This window comes from Bufo bufo, chromosome 9, assembly GCF_905171765.1.
Source record: "Bufo bufo chromosome 9, aBufBuf1.1, whole genome shotgun sequence".
Taxonomy (NCBI): domain Eukaryota; kingdom Metazoa; phylum Chordata; class Amphibia; order Anura; family Bufonidae; genus Bufo; species Bufo bufo.
The window spans coordinates 126,387,569-126,409,183 of record NC_053397.1 but is presented as its reverse complement, the minus strand read 5'-3'; the positions used below and the strand labels follow the sequence as shown (position 1 = coordinate 126,409,183).

The 21,615-nt window shown below is 43.1% G+C and overlaps 1 protein-coding gene across 7 annotated transcripts in view; it reads right to left on the bottom strand.

Annotated features, from left to right (window-relative positions):
* RBFOX2 (RNA binding fox-1 homolog 2) overlaps positions 1-21,615 on the bottom strand; it is a 531,916-nt gene that overhangs the window by 279,816 nt on the left and 230,485 nt on the right. For all 7 annotated transcript variants that reach the window (XR_005774354.1, XM_040408532.1, XM_040408531.1 and 4 more), the window contains one exon: positions 16,363-16,458. Coding sequence is in view for 6 of the 7 variants with exons in the window: in XM_040408532.1 (XP_040264466.1) it covers positions 16,363-16,458 (96 nt within the window). In the remaining variant the exon portion in view is untranslated. The remainder of the gene's footprint in view (positions 1-16,362; positions 16,459-21,615) is intronic.

Genomic DNA, 21,615 nt, shown 5'->3' with positions numbered 1-21,615 from the left:
ACCATACAGGATGCCATTCTCACCAGCTCCTCGCCAGGAGCTAGTTCTTCCCCGCTCCTCGCCCGACCCCCCCCCCCCCTCACTAACACGATTGGGCATCGCTATCATGCTCTTACTCCCCAATGGGATTTTTTCCTTGTGGATCCCTAACAGCTACAGGATGGACAGCAAGATGCAGTAGCTGTTGTTCTTCCATTGCCGTCCCCAGCTGCATGAGAGTCTGTTTGAAGATAAAGGGGGGGGGGGGGGGGGGGGGGTGAGATTGTTCATGCCACAATAGTTTGTGCCTGCAAACCCTGTGGCCTCCTTAGAAGGTCTTCAGCATCCGACAGGCATCTCGGATGAGCTGCTACTGCCTGACCCCAAAACACATGCTCCCTTGCTGAGGCGGTCTGGTGCATGACAGAGCTTTCCGATGCTCCTACAGATGCTCTAGCTTGTGCAATGTTGAATTCCAGAATGTTGGAACGTTGCCGATTAAGCGGCGTGCGCAGACTATTGCATTAGGGTGTGCACCCTAAAGCACAAACACACACGCAGCGTGCATGTATAAAGTATATGTGCATGTATAAAGTGTGTGTGTGTGTGTGTGTGTGTGTGTGTGTGTGTGTGTGTGTGTGTGTGTGTGTGTGTGTGTGTGTGTGTATATGTGTATATATATGTATATATATATATATATATATATATATAATTTTATTACACACACACACAAATACACTCTGCGTACATGCATACAGACCCGCACTATCAAAATAATGGAGGGAGAAGAAATCATTTTTAATCGTACCTGTATTTTTCGCCCTATATGACGCTCTGGCCCATAAGACGCACCTAGGTTTTAGAGAGGGACAATAAGAAAAAAATATTTTTCATTACACCCGAGGTCAGACCACCAATCAGACACCCAATTTTAATCAGACCTCAGCTGACAGCCCCAATAAGACCCCCAATGTTAATAAGACCTCAGATCAGACCCCAATGTGAATGATCCCCAATTAGACATCAGATAAGAGCCCCCCAGCAGCCTCATATCAGCCCCCCTCAGCAGCCTCATATCAGCCCCCCCAGCAGCCTCATATCAGCCCCCCCAGCAGCCTCATATCAGCCCCCTCCCCACAGCCTCATATCAGCCCCCTCCCCACAGCCTCATATCAGCCCCCTCCCCACAGCCTCATATCAGCCCCCCCCCCCAGCAGCCTTATATCAGCCCCCCCCAGCAGCCTTATATCAGCCCCCCCCAGCAGCCTTATATCAGCCCCCCCCCCCCCCAGCAGCCTCATATCAGCCCCCCCCCCCCCCCCCCAGCAGCCTTATATCAGGCCCCCCCCCACCCCCCCCCCGCAGCCTCATATCAGGCCCCCCCCCCCCCCCCCCCCCCCCCCCCCAGCAGCCTCATATCAGGCCCCCCCCCCCCCCCCCCCCCCCCCCCCCCCCCGCCCCCCCCCCCCCCCCCCAGCAGCCTCATATCCGCCCCCCCCCCCCCCCAGCAGCCTCATATCAGCCCCCCCCCCCCCAGCAGCCTCATATCAGCCCCCCAATAAAAATAAAAAAAACACTTACCGTTCCTGCTCTGGATGTTGCTGCTCCTCACCGCCCTTACTCTGTAATCCTCTTGTACAGTCTGCTGTGTTGGCGCGCCCAGTGTGAGGTCACAGTGGAGCGCCGAGGACCAGGTAGGAAGAGGGGAGTATAGCGCTTTCAGTGCTTCCCGGCCCTGACAGAACCTTGAGTCGGCTTGATTAGGGTGTGCTAAGGCACACCCGGCACACCGTGTGCGCACGCCTATGAGCGTCACTGTTCTGTCATTGCAAGTCCGAGAGTGTTCCTTGCCAGGGGCCTACATAGAAATCATGGGGCCCTATAGCAAAACTCTGAATTGGCGCCCCCCTAAAAAAAAAGTACAATTTTTGCACTAACCTAAGGGCTCATGCACACAAACGTCTTTTTTGTCTGCATCCAATCTACATTTTTTGCGGGTCGGATGTGGACGGCACACTGACTGCAAAAATGGCTACGGCCGTGTACATGAGCCCTTATAACAGGCATCCTCAAACTGCGGCCCTTTAGCTGTTGTAAAACTACAACTCCCACAATGCCCTGCTGTAGGCTGATACCTGTAGGCTGTTCGGGCATGCTGGGAGTTGTAGTTTTGCCACAGCTGGAGGGCCGCAGTTTGAGGATGCCTGCCTTATAAGAACAGTATGGGTACATTTTATGTGCGTTCTGTTTATGTTCCCATGAAACATCTAAAGGGTTAAGATGGCAGAACTGGAGCTAGCTCCAGTCCTGCTACACATCTGCGTAGCAGAGCAAGAAGAGGTCTTACAATATATACACTGCCTGTCCAAAAAAAGTCGCCACCTGGATTTAACTAAGCCTATAGTTATGAGACTCCTATTGGATAATTACTGCATGGGCGATTTATCTTTCAGCTGGCAATAAGTTATTTAACCCCAACTGGTGTAATGAGTTGCTTCTCATTTCTTAAACAACCATGTCGAAAGACACATCTCGTGGTCGTGGTAAAGATGTTAGTTTGTTTGAGAAGGGTCAAATCATTGGCATACATCAAGGAGAGAAAACCTCTAAGGATATTGCAGAAACTACTAAAATTGGGTTAAGAACTGTCCAACGCATTATTAAAAACTGGAAGGATAGTGGGTACCCATCGTATTCGAGGAAGAAATGTGGCGGGGAAAAAAATCCTGAATGATCGTGATCAGCGATCACTTAAACGTTTGGTGAAATCATATCGAAGAAAAACAGTAGAACTCAGGGCTATGTTTAATAGTGAAAGTAAGAGCGTTTTCACACACACAATGCGAAGGGAACTCAAGGGATTGGGACTGAACAGCTGTGTGGCCGTAAGAAAACCACTAATCATTGAGGCAAACCAGAGAAAAGGCTTCAATTTGCTAGGGAGCATAAAGATTGGACTCTGGAGCAAAGTCATGTGGTCTGAGTCCAAATATACCCTGTTCCAGAGTGATGGGCGCATCAGGGTAAGAAGAGAGGCAGATGAAGTGATGCACCCATCATGCCTAGTGCCTACTGTACAAACCTGTCCTATTCTTGTCCACGTTTTGCAGACAAGAATAGGCAGTTATATTAAAGGCTGCCCGTGCCCTTCCACAAATTGCAGAACGCACATGGACGCCATCCGTGTTTTGCGGACCGCAAAACACACAACGGTCGTGTGCATGTAGCCTAAGAATGCTTAAAAAAACTGAAGTGCTAATCGTTTATTTTATCAATTAAAGTGGAAAGTGAATGAACAAAAGAGAAGTCTAAATTAAATTAATATTTGGCAAGTCCACCCCTTGCCTTCAAAAACACAGACAGAAGAGCTTGTGCAAGCCTGCATCCACAGATCTGTGGTTAGTTCTCCAAGATGTTTGGAACAACCTCCCTGCAGTGTACCGCCAAAAACTGTGTGAAAGTGTACAGAGAAAGTGATGGTGTTTTGAAGGCAAATTGTTGTCACACCAAATATTCGCTTTAGATTTCTCTTTTGTTCATTCACATTTTATTAATTGAAGAAATACTCTTATGTAGCTGCCTGACATTAGCGATGAACTAATGTCAACACTACATAACAGTATGTTTTTTACCTTTCTCCCTGCAGCCGTTTTGGTAAAGAAAGCACTTTTATAATATGCTAATGAGCATCTAGGTGCTATGTGGGCATAAAAAAAGCACCTAGAGGCTCCGTCTACTCACCCTTTATCCCGCCCAGGTCCTCTGTTCTGTCCGCCCCGCTCCTCTTGATTGATGGCACAGTCCTCCGCATCGCTGCCGAAATCCTGCGCCTGCGCCAATCACTTCTGTATTCGGTGCAGGCGCAGTGAGTGAATGATGCGCTCCTGGTACCAGATTCCTCACTGCGCCTGCGCCGACTACGTCACAGTGAGGAAGCCGGCATCAGGAGAGCGGCCTTCACTCACTGTGCCTGCGCCGAATACAGAAGTGAATGGCGCAGGCGCGGGATTTCAGCAGAGATGCGGCGGACCGTGCCATCAATCAAGAGGAGCGGGGCGGGCAGAACAGGGCGGGATAAAGGGTGAGTAGAAGGGTGAGTAGACTGAGCCTCTAGGTGCTGATTTTACGCCCACATAGCACCTAGAGGCTCATTAGCATATTGTAAAATTGTTTTTTTTTTACCAAAACGGCTGCAGGGAGAAAGGTAAAAAACACTTATGTAGTGCTGACATTAGCGCATCGCTAATGTCAGTCAGCTACTAGTGTTGAGCGAACTTGTGTTTTAAGTTCGGTGTCTAAAGTTCAGGTTATCGAAAAATCGCATTATGAATTCTAAATTTAGATAAGGTCCGTGGTAGCGGAATCCATAACGCGATTCTTTGATAACCCAAACTTTAGACGCCGAACTTAAAACACAAGTTCGCTCAACACTATCAGCTACATAACAGTATTTCTGGTGGTAGAAACCCTTTAAAAATAAGTGCTGTTTTCTCATCACATATTGTACTTCATGACAGTGGTAAATTTGAGTCAAAATATTTCATTTATTTATTAAAAAAAAACAAATTTACCAAAAATTTTGAAAAACTCGCAATTTAGAAAATTTCTATTTCTCTGCTTTTAAAACAGATAGTGATATTTATTACTTTACATTTCCCATATGTCTACTTCATGTTTGGATCCTTTTGTTAATGACTTTTTTTTTTGGGACGTTAGAAGGCTTAGAAATTTAGAAGCAAATCTTTCCAAATTTCCAAAACCCACTTTTTAAGGACCAGTTCAGGTCTGAAGTCACTTTTTGGGGCTTACATAATAGACACCACCCATAAATGGCCCCATTTTAGAAACTACACCCCTCAAGGTATTCAAAACTGATTTTACAAACTTTAACCCTTTAGTTTTTCCACAAGAATTAAAGGAAAATGGAGATTTTTTTGGCAGATTTTCCATTTTAATCCATTTTTCCAGTAACAAAGCAAGGGTTAACAGCCAAACAAAACTATTTATTGCCCCGATTCTGTAGTTCACAGAAACACCCCATATGTGGTCGTAAACCGCTGTACGGGCACACGGCAGGGCGCAAAAGGAAAGGAACGCCATATGGTTTTTAGAGGGCAGATTTCACTGGGATAATTTTAAGTTGCCATGTCACATTTGAAGACACCCCTAGAGTAGAAACTCCCCAAAAAATGACCCCATTTTGTAAACTACGGGATAAGGTGGCAGTTTTGTTGGTACTATTTTATGGTACATATGATTTTTCGTTGCTCTATATTACACTTTTTGTGAGGCAAGGTAACAAAAAATAGCTGTTTTGGCACAGTTTTTATTTTTTGTTATTTACAATGTTCATCTGACAGGTTAGATCATGTGGTATTTTTATAGAGCAGGTTGTAATGGACGTGACAATACCAAACAATTTTTTTGGTTGTTTGTTTCAGTTTTACATAAAAGCATTTTTGAAAAAAAAAAAGTTTTTTTTTAGTGTCTTCATATTTTGAGAGCCATAGTTTTTTTTTATTTTTTTGGGTGATTGTCTTAGGTAGGGGCTCCTTTTTTGCGGGATGAGATGACGGTTAGATTGGTACTATTTTGGGGGGCATATGCCTTTTTGATCGCTTGGTGTTGCACTTTTTGTGATGTAAGGTGACAAAAATAATTTAAGCACAGTATTTATTTTTATTTTTTTGATGTTCACCTGAGGGGTTAGGTCATGGGATATTTTTTATAGAGCCGGTCGATACTGACACGGCAATATCCAATATGTCTACTTTTCTTTTTTTTTCCCCTATTTTCTTTTTAAAAAAAAATTTACTTTATTTTGTGAAAAGGCAGCTTTTTTTACTTGAAACGTAATTTATTTTGTAAAACTTTAAATTTTTTTATTTTTTTTACTTTTTTCACTTTATTTTGTCCCACTCTGGGACTTCAACTTTTGGGGGGTCTGATACCCTTTACAATGCATCACAATACCTCTGTATTGTAATGCATTGGCTGTAAGTGTATTGCTCAACATAATACACTTAACCACCTCCGGACCGCTGTACGCAGATTCGCGTTCCGGAGGTGGCAGCGCTGCGCACAGTCACGGATATACGCGTCATCTCGCGAGACGCGAGATTTCGCTCCAAGCCGGCCCGCGCATGCGCATCGCGGGCCGGCAAAAGTTAAAGAACAAGTTCGTCACCAGCCTGCCAGCAACGATCATTGGCTGGCAGGCTGGCGATTTTTAAAAAATCCAATCACAAGCCATATAACAGATCATATTAGTAAATATGATCTGTTATATGGCTTCTCTGCTCCTCTGCTGGTCCTTTTCGTCGGTTGGATCCAGCAGAGAAGCAGACATCACTGTGAGTACACCAAACACTTCACTGTAGCCCCTGATCACCCCCCTGCACCCCAATTAACCCTTTGATCACCCCTTTGATCGCCCCTGTCAATCACCAGTGAAAGGAAAAAAAGTGATCAGTGTAAACTGTCACTTTTTTTTTTTCACTAGTATTGGCTGTTAGGTTTTAGGGATAGTTCAGGCCCCTTGGTTAGGTAGTTAGCGTCAGTTAGCGCCCACCCCACCGCACCGCAGTCACTTTTATTCGCTGAATAGCGTATCGCTAATCAGCATTTGTACTTTTATAGTATCTGTAAGTGATCAAAACTGATCACGGTCAGATCTATAATAGTATTAGTGTCACTTTAGTTCGCCCTCCACCCAAAACGCAGTGTTTGCCCGATCAGGCCTGATCCACCGCAGTGACAAAAAATATATATTTTTTGATCACTGCACATTCATTTTACACGCACTGCGGCGATAAAAAAATCAGTTTTGATATTTTTTATCAACCGCAGCGGCCTCCGGTACTTCGCTAGCCTCCCCTTTGTAAGACAGGCTTGCTTTTTTTCTTGGGTAGTCTCAGGGAATACCCCTAAATTTAGTAGTCCAAAATGTCAAACAGGGGGTATTCTTCTGAAGAGGCCTACAGGATTCTGACCCAGTCGGATGAGGAGTGGGAACCCTCATCTGATGAATCTAGCGGGTCAGAATATGAACCTGTGGAAAGCAGTGGCTCTCTGACCCAAAGTTCGGACGAGGAGGTGGAGGTCCCTGGCAGCACCAGGCGTACCCGGCCCCGTGTCGCTAGACCACAGGTTATGCAGGATCCGCTTCAAGAGCAGCAGAGTGGGGCTGTCGCTGCCGGATCACGTGGTGAGGCATACACCAGCAGCGCAGCCCTCCCTGGACCTAGTACCAGCACTGCCGTACAACATGGTGACGTGGCGAGCACCAGAAGGGCAGTTGAAGCTGGTACGGTGGCACGTGCACTAGTTACCCCGTCGCAGCCACCGCGCAGACAGGCCCGTAGAGCCCCTAGAATCCCTGAGGTGCTGGCAAACCCTGATTGGCAGTCACCAACTTCAGCCGCACCTGTAGTTCCCCCTTTCACCGCCCAGTCTGGAGTTCGGGTTGAGACGGCTCAAATCGGTTCGGCCCTGGGATTTTTTGAGCTGTTCTTGACTGCGGAGCTCTTGGACTTAGTCGTGGCAGAGACCAACCAGTATGCCACACAATTTATATCCGCCAACCCGGGAAGCTTTTATGCCCAGCCTTTCCGGTGGAAACCAGTCCAAGTTTCCGAAATTAAAATTTTTTTGGGCCTTCTCCTCAACATTGGCCTGACAAAAAAGCATGAATTGCGGTCATATTGGTCAACGCACCCGATTCATCACATGCCCATGTTCTCTGCTGCTATGTCCAGGGCACGATTTGAGGCCATCCTCCGTTTCCTGCATTTTAGCGACAACACCACCTCCCGTCCCAGAGGCCACCCAGCTTTTGACCGGCTCCACAAAATTCGGCCCCTCATAGACCATTTCAACCAGAAATTTGCAGATTTGTATACCCCCGAGCAAAACATCTGCGTAGACGAGTCCCTAATACATTTTACCGGGCGCCTTGGCTTCAAACAGTACATCCCAAGCAAGCGTGCCCGGTATGGGGTCAAATTGTATAAGCTCTGTGAAAGGGCCACAGGCTATACCCACAAATTTCGTGTCTATGAGGGAAAAGATCAGACCCTGGAGCCGGTCGGTTGCCCTGACTACCTGGGGAGCAGTGGGAAGACAGTCTGGGACTTGGTGTCACCCTTATTCGGCAGGGGGTACCATCTTTATGTGGACAATTTTTACACAAGTGTGGCCCTCTTTAGGCATTTGTTTCTAGAACGGATTTGCGCCTGTGGCACCGTGCGAACTAGTCGCGTGGGCTTCCCCCAACGGCTTGTAACCACCCGTCTTGCAAGGGGGGAGAGGGCTGCCTTGTGTAACGAAGAACTGCTCGCGGTGAAATGGAGAGACAAGCGTGACGTTTACATGCTCTCCTCCATTCACGCAGACACGACAATCCAAATTGAGCGAGCAACCCGTGTCATTGAAAAGCCCCTCTGTGTCCATGACTATAATGCGCTCATGGGAGGGGTGGACTTCAATGACCAGATGTTGTCTCCGTATTTAGTTTCCCGCAGAACCAGACGCTGGTATAAGAAGGTGTCTGTATATTTAATTCAATTGGCGCTGTACAATAGTTTTGTTCTCTACAGTAAGGCTGGGAGAACACGATCTTTCCTCAAATTCCAGGAAGAGATCATCGAGAACCTCCTTTACCCAGGAGGTTCCGTGGCCCCATCCCCCAGTGTAGTTAGCCGTCTACACGAGCGACATTTCCCCAGTGTCGTTCCTGGTACCTCAACCCAACCGTCACCCCGAAAAAGATGTCGTGTCTGTAGCAGGAGTGGAATAAGGCGTGACACCCGCTATTTCTGTCCTGACTGTCCGGACCACCCTGCCCTATGCTATGGAGAGTGTTTCCGGAAGTACCACACACAGGTACACCTAGCATAGGGATTGCATCTCACAGGACAGGCACACAGGGCTATTAGGGCCCTTTTACTCTCAGCTGCTGCAAACCTCTCCTTTCACCTGGGATAAAGTGCATAACGTACTTCGCCACATCTTTGGGCGATTTGCGCTTTGCACATTGTCCCATGGGGAAGGAGAGGTTTGTTCTATAAAGGTAAAAAAAACTAAACAAAAAAAAAATTACTGGTAAGTAAAAAAGTTAAAAAAGTTTAAAAAAGTTAATATGTTCTGTTCTAAAGTTAATAAAGTTATTGCTTTGCGGCCTGGTTTTTTCTTTTTTGTTTTGTTTTTCTTACCTTCCAGGTGGACCAACCGATCGACCAGCTGCAGCACTGATGTGCATTCGGACAGAAGCATTGCGCTGCTGTCAGATTACACAAAAGTCGGTGTATGCGGCGCTGCAAGACGAGATTTCTCCTCTGCAGTAAAAGATATGTTTGCCGAGGCATATGAGCTGAGGAGGTGGCGGTGTTCATATACTTTGGCAAACACTTTGTATATATAAAAAAAAAAATCCCGGCAATGATTTATTCATCCACATCGATTGATGTGAATGGAGAAATCTGGTTTGCCAGGGCATACGAGCTGAAGTGGGTATGGATGTTGGGCGGAGGCAGACGCCTTTCCCCTCCTTTTTCTTTTTTTGGCAGAGATTTTTTCATCCACATTGATCGATGCGAATGAAGAAATCTGTGCCGTTCATTTTTTTCTTTCAGCCCAGAGGCTGAACGGAAAAAAAAAATCTCATTACCTGTATGCTCAATATAAGGAGAATAGCAGAAACTCCTAATGCTGGGCATACATGTAATGATTGCGGAGACCCTCAAATGCCAGGGCAGTACAAACACCCCACAAATAACACCATTTTGGAAAGAAGACACCCCAAGGTATTCGCTGAGGGGCATATTGAGTCCATGAAAGATTGAAATTTTTGTCCCAAGTTAGCGGAAAGGGAGACTTTGTGAGAACAAAATCCAAAAAATCAATTTCCGCTAACTTGTGCCAAAATTTTTTTTTTTCAATGAACTCGCCATGCCCCTCATCGAATACCTTGGGGTGTCTTCTTTCCAAAATGGGGTCACATGTGGGGTATTTATACTGCCCTGGCATTTTAGGGGCCCCAAAGCGTGAGAAGAAGTCTGGTATCCAAATGTCTAAAAATGCCCTCCTAAAAGGAATTTGGGCCCCTTTGCCCACCTAGGCTGCAAAAAAGTGTCACACATGTGGTATCTCCGTATTCAGCAGAAGTTGGGGAATATGTTTTGGGGTGTCATTTCACATATACCCATGCTGGGTGAGATAAATATCTTGGTCAAATGCCAACTTTGTATAAAAAAAATGGGAAAAGTTGTCTTTTGCCAAGATATTTCTCTCACCCAGCATGAGTATATGTAAAATGACACCCCAAAACACATTCCCCACCTTCTCCTGAGTACGGAGATACCAGATGTGTGACACTTTTTTGCAGCCTAGGTGGGCAAAGGGGCCCACATTCCAAAGAGCACCTTTCAGATTTCACAGGTCATTTACCTACTTACCAGACATTAGGGCCCCTGGAAAATGCCAGGGCAGTATAACTACCCCACAAGTAACCCCATTTTGGAAAGAAGACACCCCAAGGTATTCCGTGAGGGGCATGGCAAGTTCCTAGAATTTTTTATTTTTTGTCACAAGTTAGTGGAAAATGATGATTTTTTTTTTTTTTTTTTTTTTCATACAAAGTCTCCTATTCCAGTAACTTGTGACAAAAAAATTTTTTTTCCATGAATTCACTATGCCCATCAGCGAATACCTTGGGGTCTCTTCTTTCCAAAATGGGGTCACTTGTGGGGTAGTTATACTGCCCTGGCATTCTAGGGGCCCAAATGTGTGGTAAGGAGTTTGAAATCATATTCAGTAAAAAATGACCTGTGAAATCTGAAAGGTGCTCTTTGGAATATGGGCCCCTTTGCCCACCTAGGCTGCAAAAAAGTGTCACACATCTGGTATCTCCGTACTCAGGAGAAGTTGAGGAATGTGTTTTGGGGTGTCATTTTATATATACCCATGCTGGGTGAGAGAAATATCTTGGCAAAAGACAACTTTTCATAAGAAAATGACAAAGTTGTCATTTGCCAAGATATTTCTCTCACCCAGCATGGGTATATGTAAAAAGACACCCCAAAACACATTCCTCAACTTCTCCTGAGTACGGAGATACCAGATGTGTGACACTTTTTTGCAGCCTAGGTGGGCAAAGGGGCCCATATTCCAAAGAGCACCTTTCGGATTTCACAGGTCATTTTTTACAGAATTTGATTTCAAACTCCTTACCACACATTTGGGCCCCTAGAATGCCAGGGCAGTATAACTACCCCACAAGTGACCCCATTTTGGAAAGAAGAGACCCCAAGGTATTCGCTGATGGGCATAGTGAGTTCATAGAACTTTTTATTTTTTGTCACAAGTTAGTGGAATATGAGACTTTGTAAGAAAAAAAAAAAAAAAAAAAATCATCATTTTCCGCTAACTTGTGACAAAAAATAAAAAGTTCTATGAACTCACTATGCCCATCAGCGAATACCTTAGGGTGTGTACTTTCCGAAATGGGGTCATTTGTGGGGTGTTTGTACTGTCTGGGCATTGTAGAACCTCAGGAAACATGACAGGTGCTCAGAAAGTCAGAGCTGCTTCAAAAAGCGGAAATTCACATTTTTGTACCATAGTTTGTAAACGCTATAACTTTTACCCAAACCATTTTTTTTTTACCCAAACATTTTTTTTTTATCAAAGACATGTAGAACTATAAATTTAGAGCAAAATTTCTATATGGATCTCGTTTTTTTTTGCAAAATTTTACAACTGAAAGTGAAAAATGTCATTTTTTTGCAAGAAAATCGTTAAATTTCGATTAATAACAAAAAAAGTAAAAATGTCAGCAGCAAAGAAATACCACCAAATGAAAGCTCTATTAGTGAGAAGAAAAGGAGGTAAAATTCATTTGGGTGGTAAGTTGCATGACCGAGCAATAAACGGTGAAAGTAGTGTAGGTCAGAAGTGTAAAAAGTGGCCTGGTCTTTCAGGGTGTTTAAGCACTGGGGGCTGAGGTGGTTAAAGCCTTCCTGCCTGTAAGATCCAGGGGGCTGGATCTCACAGGCCGTCATGGAAGGCAGCCACGATGCCTAAGGAAGGCATTGGGCTGCCTTCCCTGCCATCGGGTCCCCGTCACAGCAGTGCAGGGACCCGATTTCAACCCCGCACCCGGCAGGTTCCCGCACGTGCCGCGGTCAGCGCTAACCGCGGCAGTGCGAGGGTTAATGTGCCGGCATCTGTGTTTACATCGATGCCGGCGCATACAGCAGGGGACCGGCTATCAGTGACTGTCGGACCCCTGCCGCTGATCGGGCAGGTGCAGCTCCTGCACCCGCCCGATCAGCCTTCTGTACATGTACGGCGCGGGTCCTTAAGGAGTTAACTCACAGCATCATAGTAATTATGATGCTGTGAGTACCTGCTTGACTGTAATCACATGCTTCAAATCTTTACCAATTGAATTCATATGCAGTGAGCACCTACTTTAGGGTAGAAACATTTTTCTAGCTCAGGCCAATTTTTGACTCCAGCAGTCAAGTGGCAATAACCCCTTCCAAGATGTAAACATATAAGGGTGGTGATCTAATGAGTAATGTTGAACCTGTTCCCGAAAAACAGCAAATGTACAGATTGTATAGGCGGGTACAGGAGCTGCACTTGCCCGATTAGGGCAGGGGCCTGGCTATAACTGAGGTATCAGAACTCCAATGCCAGCTGTCAATCTCCTTCTCTCAATCCATTAACCCCCTGAAAAGCAATCACTGGGTGCTGATGGCAGTCAGGGGCTTTAAAAAGGTCTACTGGTCTGCCAGCTATATAAGCCTATGAGGCCTAGCCACAGGCAAGGTCTCAGTAAACGGTCGATGTTACAACTGTTACAATGTATCACAATACAGTACGTATTGTAAACCATGGCTCCCTAAAATATATCAAGCGATCAAAAAGTCTTATGTATCACAAAATGGTAGCATTGAAAAGGTCAACTCACCCTGCAAAAAAAAAAAAAGTCCTCAGAAAAGAGTCAAAGAAAGAGGGTGGGGGGTTTGAATCATTTGAGTGGTGGTTTCTAAAATGTGGACATTTGTGGGTGGTTTCAATTACGCAATCCCCCCAAAGTCACTTCAGAACTTAATTGGTCCTTAAGTGGGTCATCTCCAGCAATTTATCATGTAGGAGTTAACAAAAGGCAATTACTAATGTATTGTGATTGCCCATATTGTGTCCTTTGCTGGCTTGATTCATTTTTCCATCACCTTATACACTGGCTGTTTCCATGGTTACGACTAGGGATGAGCAAATTGAATTTCATCCAAAGTCGATTTGTATAAAAAACTTTGTTGGAACCGAACCAGAGTTCAGGAAATGGTTTTTAATAGTAGAAATTTAATTTTGAAGTTACTTTGCGAAGTAATAACTTAGGCTCATCTGATCCAATACATTCTAATACTGTACAGAGCGCTCGCTCCGTACAGAATTCCAACAAAGTTTTATGCAAAACGACTTCGGATGTTTCATCCGAATTAGATTCGCTCATCCCTAGTTACAACCACCCTGCTACCCAGCAGCAGTGCTCATGCTTGCACACTATTGGAAAAATTATGCTAACATAAAAGTAGACATGGTGAATGTTAACCATTTTCTGAGAATTTTAGAAATTATAATTTAGAAAATAGCAATTTTCTCTAAATTCAGGATTGAAAAAAAAAAATATATAGATAATAACCACGGACTCAAATTTACCACTAACATGAAGTATGATGTGCCACAAGAAAATCTCAGAATGGTTTGGTTAAGTAAAATAATTTCAAAGTTATTACCACATAAAGGCTCTGTTAGGAAGGTGAACACTGGCTGTGTCTGAAAGAGGTTAAAGGGGGTCGGGGGGTCCTTTGGTTTGGACTGTTAACCACTTGCCATCTGGGCCATTTGCCCCCTTCCTGACCAGGCCTAATTTTGCAAAACTGACATATCTCACTTTATGTGGTAATAACTTTGGAACGCCTTTACTTATCCAAGTTATTCAGAGATTGTTTTCTCGTGACACATTGTACTTCATGTTAGTCCTAAATTTGAGTCAAAATATTTCACCTTTATTTATGAAAAAATCCCAAATTTACCAAAAATTTTGAAAAATTCGCAATTTTCTAAATTTCAATTTCTCTGCTTTTAAAACAGAAAGTGATACCTCATAAAATATATATTACTTAACATTCCCCATATGTCTACTTTATGTTGGCATATTTTTGGAAATGTCATTTTATTTTTTTAGGACGTTAGAAGGCTTAGAAGTTTAGAAGCAATTCTTCAAATTTTTACGAAAATTGCAAAAACCAACTTTTTAAGGACCAGTTCAGGTCTGAAGAAGTCACTTTGTGGGGCCTACATAGTGGATACCCCCATAAATGACCCCATTGTAGAAACTACACCCCTCAATGTATTCAAAACAGATTTTACTAACTTTGTTAACCCTTTAGGCGTTCCACAAGAATTAAAGGAAAATGGAGATCAAATTTTTAAATTTCACTTTTTTGGCAGATTTTCCATTTTAATCAATTTTTTTCTTTAACACATCGATGGTTAACAGCCAAACAAAACTCAATACTTATTACCCAGATTCTGCGGTTTACAGAAACACCCCACATGTGGTCATAAACTGCTGTATGGACACACACGGCAGGGCACAGAAGAAAAGGAACTCCACATGGTTTTTAGATGCCATGTCCCATTTGAAGCCCCCTGATGCACCCTTACAGTAGAAACTCCCAAGAAGTGATCCCATTTTGGAAACTAGGGGATAAGGTGCCAGTTTAATTGCTACTATTTTTGGGTACATATGATTTTTTGATCATTCATTATAACACTTTATGGGGCAAGGTGACCAAAAAATTGGTTGTTTTAGCACAGTTTCTATTTATTTTTACAGCGTTCACCTGAGGGGTTCAATCAAGTGACATTTTTATAGAGCAGATTGTTATGGACGTGGCGATACCTAATATGTATACTTTTTCTCATTTATTAAAGTTTTACACAATAATAGCATTTTTGAAACAAAAAAATTATGTTTTAATGTGTCCATGTTCTAAGAGCTATAGTTTTTTTTATTTTTTGAGAGATTTTCTTATGTAGGGGCTCATTTTTTGCGGGATGAGGTGACTGTTTTATTGGTACCATTTTGTGGGACATACGCGTTTTTGATCACTTGGTGTTGCACCTTTTGTGATGTAAGGTGACAAATTGCTTGTTTTGACACCTTTTTTTTAAGGTGTTCATCTGAGGGGTTAGCTCATGTGATATTTTTATAGAGCTTGTATTTACGGACGCGGCAATACCAAATATGTCTTATTTTTTCTATTTTTAAATATTTTTTTTATTCCTTACTTGGGGAATTTTTTTTTTACATGTGAAACCTTTTTTTATTTTATTTTTTCAACCCTTTATTTTTTTATTTTTTTATTTTACACTTTTCGTCCCCCATAAGGTCATACAAGACCTCTGGGGGACATTTACTTCACTTTTTCTTTTTTCACTGTTGATTTCTCCTGTAACTGGGGCTGACATAGTAGCCCCAGTTACAGGAGAAATACTCCCCCCAGAGAGGCTGTACAGCATAATTCTGCGCTGTACGCCTCAGTGCAGGGCTGATCGAGGTCTCTGAAAGACCTCACACAGCTCCTGCACTCTCCGGTCACGGTGGCCACATGACCGCCAGGCCGGAACAGGAAGCGCATAGCGCTTCCTACTCTGCACACACAGCGCTCGGTGAGCACTGTGTATGCAGCGATCTAGAAGGCAGGGACACCTGGGCACTGTCCCTGCCTTCTCTCTGGGTTGCCCTGCTGTCACCGACAGCGGGCAACCCGATCAGCAGCTGCACGATTAGCGTGCAGCTGCACTTTCTGAACGGACATTCTGGAACGTCCATTCAGAAATAGAGAACCACCTCCCGGACGTTTATAGTCTATGGGCGGACTGGAGGTGGTTAATTGTTTGTTCTCAGAACTGACCATCAATAATTGATCAGCAGGTGTCTGGCATCAATGGTACCCCCATCATCTACTTATTGGCATAGCAGTGTATTGCAGCATCTTAGGAACTGGATTTTCGCTGTCTGCTAGGTTTATATTTAATCGGTCAATGGGGAAATTTATCAAACCAGTGTGAAGCAGAACTGACTTAGTTGCCCATAGGAACCAATCTGATTCCACCTTTCATTTTTCATAGCTCCTCTTCCAAAGGAGAAAATGATTGGTTGCTATCTGATAGGTTGCTAAGGGCAACTAAGCAAGTTCTATTTTACACCAGTTTTAAAATCCCCCCCCCCCCCCCCAATAACTTTTGAGATTACCCAACATCTTTGACCAGATTTTAGAAAAAAAATATCTAATTTGTACTTACTAATCAATGGAATGTATGTGTTAACCCCTCGAGGTCCAGGGAGAGGGACACCTGCCTCAGTTGCCAAAGAGACATCAGCTTGAAGTCCAGGTGCAGCTGTCAAGAAGAAAGAACACATTTTTAGTAAATTTAAACCTTAATTCTGGTAGCATCATTTGTTGAAAACTTTGTCTCTTTTGTACAAATTTAGACATGTATGATTAGCAACAAAAAAAAAAGGGCCACCCCCACCACTCTTGTACCTGGGCTGTGTCTGACACAGCAGCTCAGCCTCAGTCACTTGGTCATTGTGGATATTAAAAGGTGTGATGAACAATAAAAAATAAAACAAAAAACATGTTGGTGTCGTATAAACAAGATTATCACACAAGATTGTTCCAGTATATATACTTAAGGGATGTATTACAATGGGGTTTGTATCATTTCTGTAACTAGCATATAGACAACTTAACTACTGTACAACTATTTAGACTGAAATTCAGATCAAAATTTAAAGACTATGTAAAAAACTGAAAATATTTAAACCTGTATATTTCTCTTAGTGGCATAGTACCAACATATTCTGCAGCACTTTTTAAAGACATTCATTACTCAATGTCTGCAGTGGGGGGTTCACAATCTAAATTCTGAATCAGTACGTCTTCAGAGTGTGGAAGGAAACTTTATTATCTGGAGAAAACCCACACAAACATACAAAATCTATGCAGTTGTTGCCCCTGGGGCAAGTGCATGTGTAGAACATATACACAAACAGTTGCAGTTCTGCATTGCAGTAGTCTGCTGAGCAGCACACCATGACAAAAAAAAAAAAAAAGGGCACAACTTCTCGGGCGTTACAGATCACTTTACTGCAGTTGTCTCCTTATCATTACAGGCAGGATTGGAATAACATATCACCTCTGTGTATAGATAACACAGAATCCAATTTCCTCTGTCATTGACAATCACCTTGTACAATGACCACTGCACAGGTAACAGAGAATGCCTAGAAAAAAAAAAAAAAATCCAATAGAAGTAAAAGAGGTCCCCTCCTGACCATTGTTTCTATGGCCCATGTGGCTGCCATAAAGCAATTCTTTAAAAGCTTTCTAAATATTAAACAGCTCAGGCAAGATGGCAGCCGCATAATCACCTTCAAGAAATATAATAAATCTACAATCAGAAAAGAAAAAACATTAGAAAAAAAAACAAAAAAAACAGACAGCATCTAATCACTTTCTCTATTCATTCCTATTGAAGTCTCAATGGGAGTCTCATAGGAATGAACAGGGGCTGACTTCCTGTGCAAACAGCAGTTGCTATGTCAGTTGAAGAGTCAGTCAGTGTCTGCTGTATGATACAGTTAATGACCACAAAGGTATGGTTAAACTCACAAATACACATGGACAAAAATTGTTGGTAAAAACCAAGAATGGTCACTGAAATAACTTGAAACTGACAAGTAATAAATAAAAAATCCCCAAATTTAGACATCGCTTTTGAATTGTATTAAAAAACAAACGAATGAAACTGGCCTGGAAAACATCATTGTGGTCTTAATTTAATATTTTATCCGACACCCCCGAAGATCAGCTAGTTGAAGGGAAGGCCGCGCTCCACGCAAGTGCAGCATTCCTTTGTTTGTTTACCCTGCTCGTTGTCAACTGCGCAACTGTAACTACAAGCCCTCCTATTAATTTCAATGGGAAGGTTCCTTCCAATTCAAGTGTATAGGAAGAAGCCGTCCCATTGAAATGAATGGAACGGCTTGTAGTTACACTTGCTTGCCGCTGCGCTGTCAATGGAAAGAAGGTAAACAAGGGCCTTCCCTTCAACCAGCTGTTCGGCTGATCGGATATTGATTACCTATCCTGAGGATGGGTAATCTATATTAAAATCTCGGAAAACCCATTTAAAATTTGCTAAGGAACACATTGACTGGCTCCAAGAGAAATGGTGCAAAATTTTGTGGACAGAGTACAGCAAAATTGTTCTTTTTTAGGTATAGTGGCCGCAAAGCACTAAATTCAAGCGACAGTACACTGTGAAGACAAGTATGGTGCTGCAAAAATCATGATATGCCATGTTTGTTTCTCATACTATGGTATAGGGCCTATTTATCAAATACAAAGGATAATGGATTCGTTTGATTATATGAAAATATTTGCAGATCAGGTTTCGCTATCCTGAAGAAATGCTCTTGAAATGGGTGTTTCAACACAAAAATTACCGAACACACACCAGCAAGTAAACATCTTGGTTACAGACAAAACAGGATTAAGCTACTGAAGTGGCCAGTTAAATCCCCTGACTTCAATTCTATAGAAAACCCATAGGATAAAAAAGTGTCTTACGAGGCAAAACCCAAAAATGAAGAACTGTGAAATGTAGTCCAATCAACCTGGACTGGAATACTTGTTCAGAGATGGCAGAACTTCCATCTTGCAATACAGAACTTCCATTCCTTGCAATACAGATGTCAAGCAGTTCTCCAACAATGGTTATGCGACCAAATATTAGTTCAGTAATTTAAACTAAAAGTGAAATCTCAAACATTTCAGTTTATACATTAAATGTTTGAGTCTTTAAAGGCTATGTACACCTTTGGTGGCAATTTTTTATTTATTATTGCATTGTACTCCTTTTGAGAATAATTTTTTTTTTTTTAATTGGTCTTTAATGAAAATATTGTGCAGATTTCCCTGTACAGTTTTGAGTTTATCTAGTAGCCGGTTCTGAATTTTCTCCGCTACATCAGGCAGGGAGCCAACGGGCTCCTTATATCTGCTCTTTGACCTTATAAACACTCATTAATGGTGCCTATAAGAAAAATTCCATACATAAAGATATATCCCTGTATTTATATAAAAATAAATAAAAAATACCAAACACTGGGGAGGGTGTGCCCTATTTGGAATGGAAGACTTGCACACCAACTTCAATTCACTCAGACCCAATATGCTGGCGCACCAAGGAAGGACCTAGGCAACTGGATTGCTAGTCGCAGAATGCCAGTTAAAGGTGTTTTAATCACACTGCAGCGCTTCATGTAAGATGCCTGGTGTCATTGCTGGTCTGCAGGGGATATGGTGCACCAGAAGAGACACCAGAAGTGGGAGGGAGTCCCTCATGTTACAGGCATCCTGTCTGTCGAGGTCACAAACTCACAACTGATTAACTTCAACAACAAGCCTCGGTGTTGCCAACCCCAGGGCTGCCTACTGAGGAGGACTTATGCGAAAAAGATGGCAAAAGTAGTAATCTGCTTTTCCATTCCCCACTCTCTACCACAGCCCTCCTAGCTAAACAGCTCAAGTCATCCCCTGCATAACTTCTATTATGACGGAATGAATAACGGAAGGACTCTAAAAACATTCTGTTATGCATTCAGTCATAGAATTGCATTACGGTCCGTGGTAACGGAATCCATAACGCAATTCACCTTTTACCAACAAACAAGGTGTGAACGAATTTCAAAATATGTAATTCGCTAATCTCTACCCCTAACGATCAGCTGTTTGAATAGAATGCAGCGCTCATATTAGAGTGGAACCTGTGGTGAGAGTCTCAGATAGCACCAGCTGGCCACAACATATTGCCATATTTGTGCAAAAAGTACACTTTTCACATTGTACAACTTGCTGTTCATTCACTGTTGCAAAACATTTCTGGGGTTAAAACGCTCACTACACCCCGAAATACCCCGAGTGGCGTAGTTTCCAAAACAGTGATCACTACTCCGGGGTTCCATTTATTATTTCACTCTAGAGCCTTTAGGCCTCTTTCACACGGGGGTTGCGGGAAAATGTGTGGGTGCATTACGGGAACACCCGCTATTTTTCTGCGCGAGTGTAAAACATTGTAATGCGTTTTGCACTCGCGTGAGAAAAATCGCGCATGTTTGGTACCCAAACCCGAACTTCTTCACAGAAGTTCGGGCTTGGGTTAGGTGTTCTGTAGATTGTATTATTTCCCCTTATAACATAGTTATAAGGGAAAATAATAGCATTCTGAATACAGAATGCATAGTAAAATAGCGATTGAGGGGTTAAAAAAATAATAATAATAATTTAACTCTCCTTAGTCCACTTGATCGCGATGCCCGGCATCTCCTTCTGTCTCCTTTACTGAACAGGACCTGTGGTGAGCATTCATTACAGGTCAAGGACCTGTGGTGACGTCACTCCGGTCATCACATGATCGATGGATCATGTGATGGATCATGTGATGGATCATGTGATGGATCATGTGATGGATCATGTGATGGATCATGTGATGGATCATGTGATGGATCATGTGATGGATCATGTGATGGATCATGTGATGGATCATGTGATGGATCATGTGATGGATCATGTGATGGATCATGTGATGGATCATGTGATGGATCATGTGATGGATCATGTGATGGATCATGTGATGGATCATGTGATGGATCATGTGATGGATCATGTGATGGATCATGTGATGACCGGAGTGACGTCACCACAGGTCCTTGACCTATAATGAATGCTCACCACAGGTCCTGTTCAGTAAAGGAGACAGAAGGAGATGTCGGGCATCACGATCAAGTGGACTAAGGCGAGTTAATTATTTTTTTATCCCCTCCAGCGCTATTGTAGTATGCATTCTGTATTCAAGATGATTTTACTATATCTACAATAAATAGATTTTTAAGGTGTGCTGGAGAACTGTTTGTGATTGGATTTCCCTAATTGTCAAAATGCCTATTCTTGTCTGCAAAAGAAACAATTTGTAGCACAGCCACACGGGTGACATGCGTGTGCTGTCAGAAGTTTTTGCTGCCCATAGAAATGAAGGGTCCCATCAGGGCTGTGGAGTCTGAGTCGGAGGCAATTTTGGGTACCTGGAGTTGGAAAAAACAGACTCCGACTCCTACTAGATTTAAATTGGAATAAAAAAAAAAAAGAAGCAAGTTTAAATGTCCCAATTCGCAAAAAGTTATAATTAATTACCGTATTTTTCGTCTGCCCATAAGACGCACCTAGGTTTTTGAGGAGGAAAATAGGAAAAAAAATAATTTGAACCAAAAGGTGTGCTTTTGGTGGGTTTTGAACTAATGGTGGTCTGTGGATGGCACTGTTGTGGGGGCATCTGTGGATGGCACTGTTGTGGGGGCATCTGTGGATGGCACTGTTGTGGGGGCATCTGTGGATGGCACTGTTGTGGGGGCATCTGTGGATGGCACTGTTGTGGGGGCATCTGTGGATGGCACTGTTGTGGGGGATCATTGTGGGGGCATCTGTGGATTGC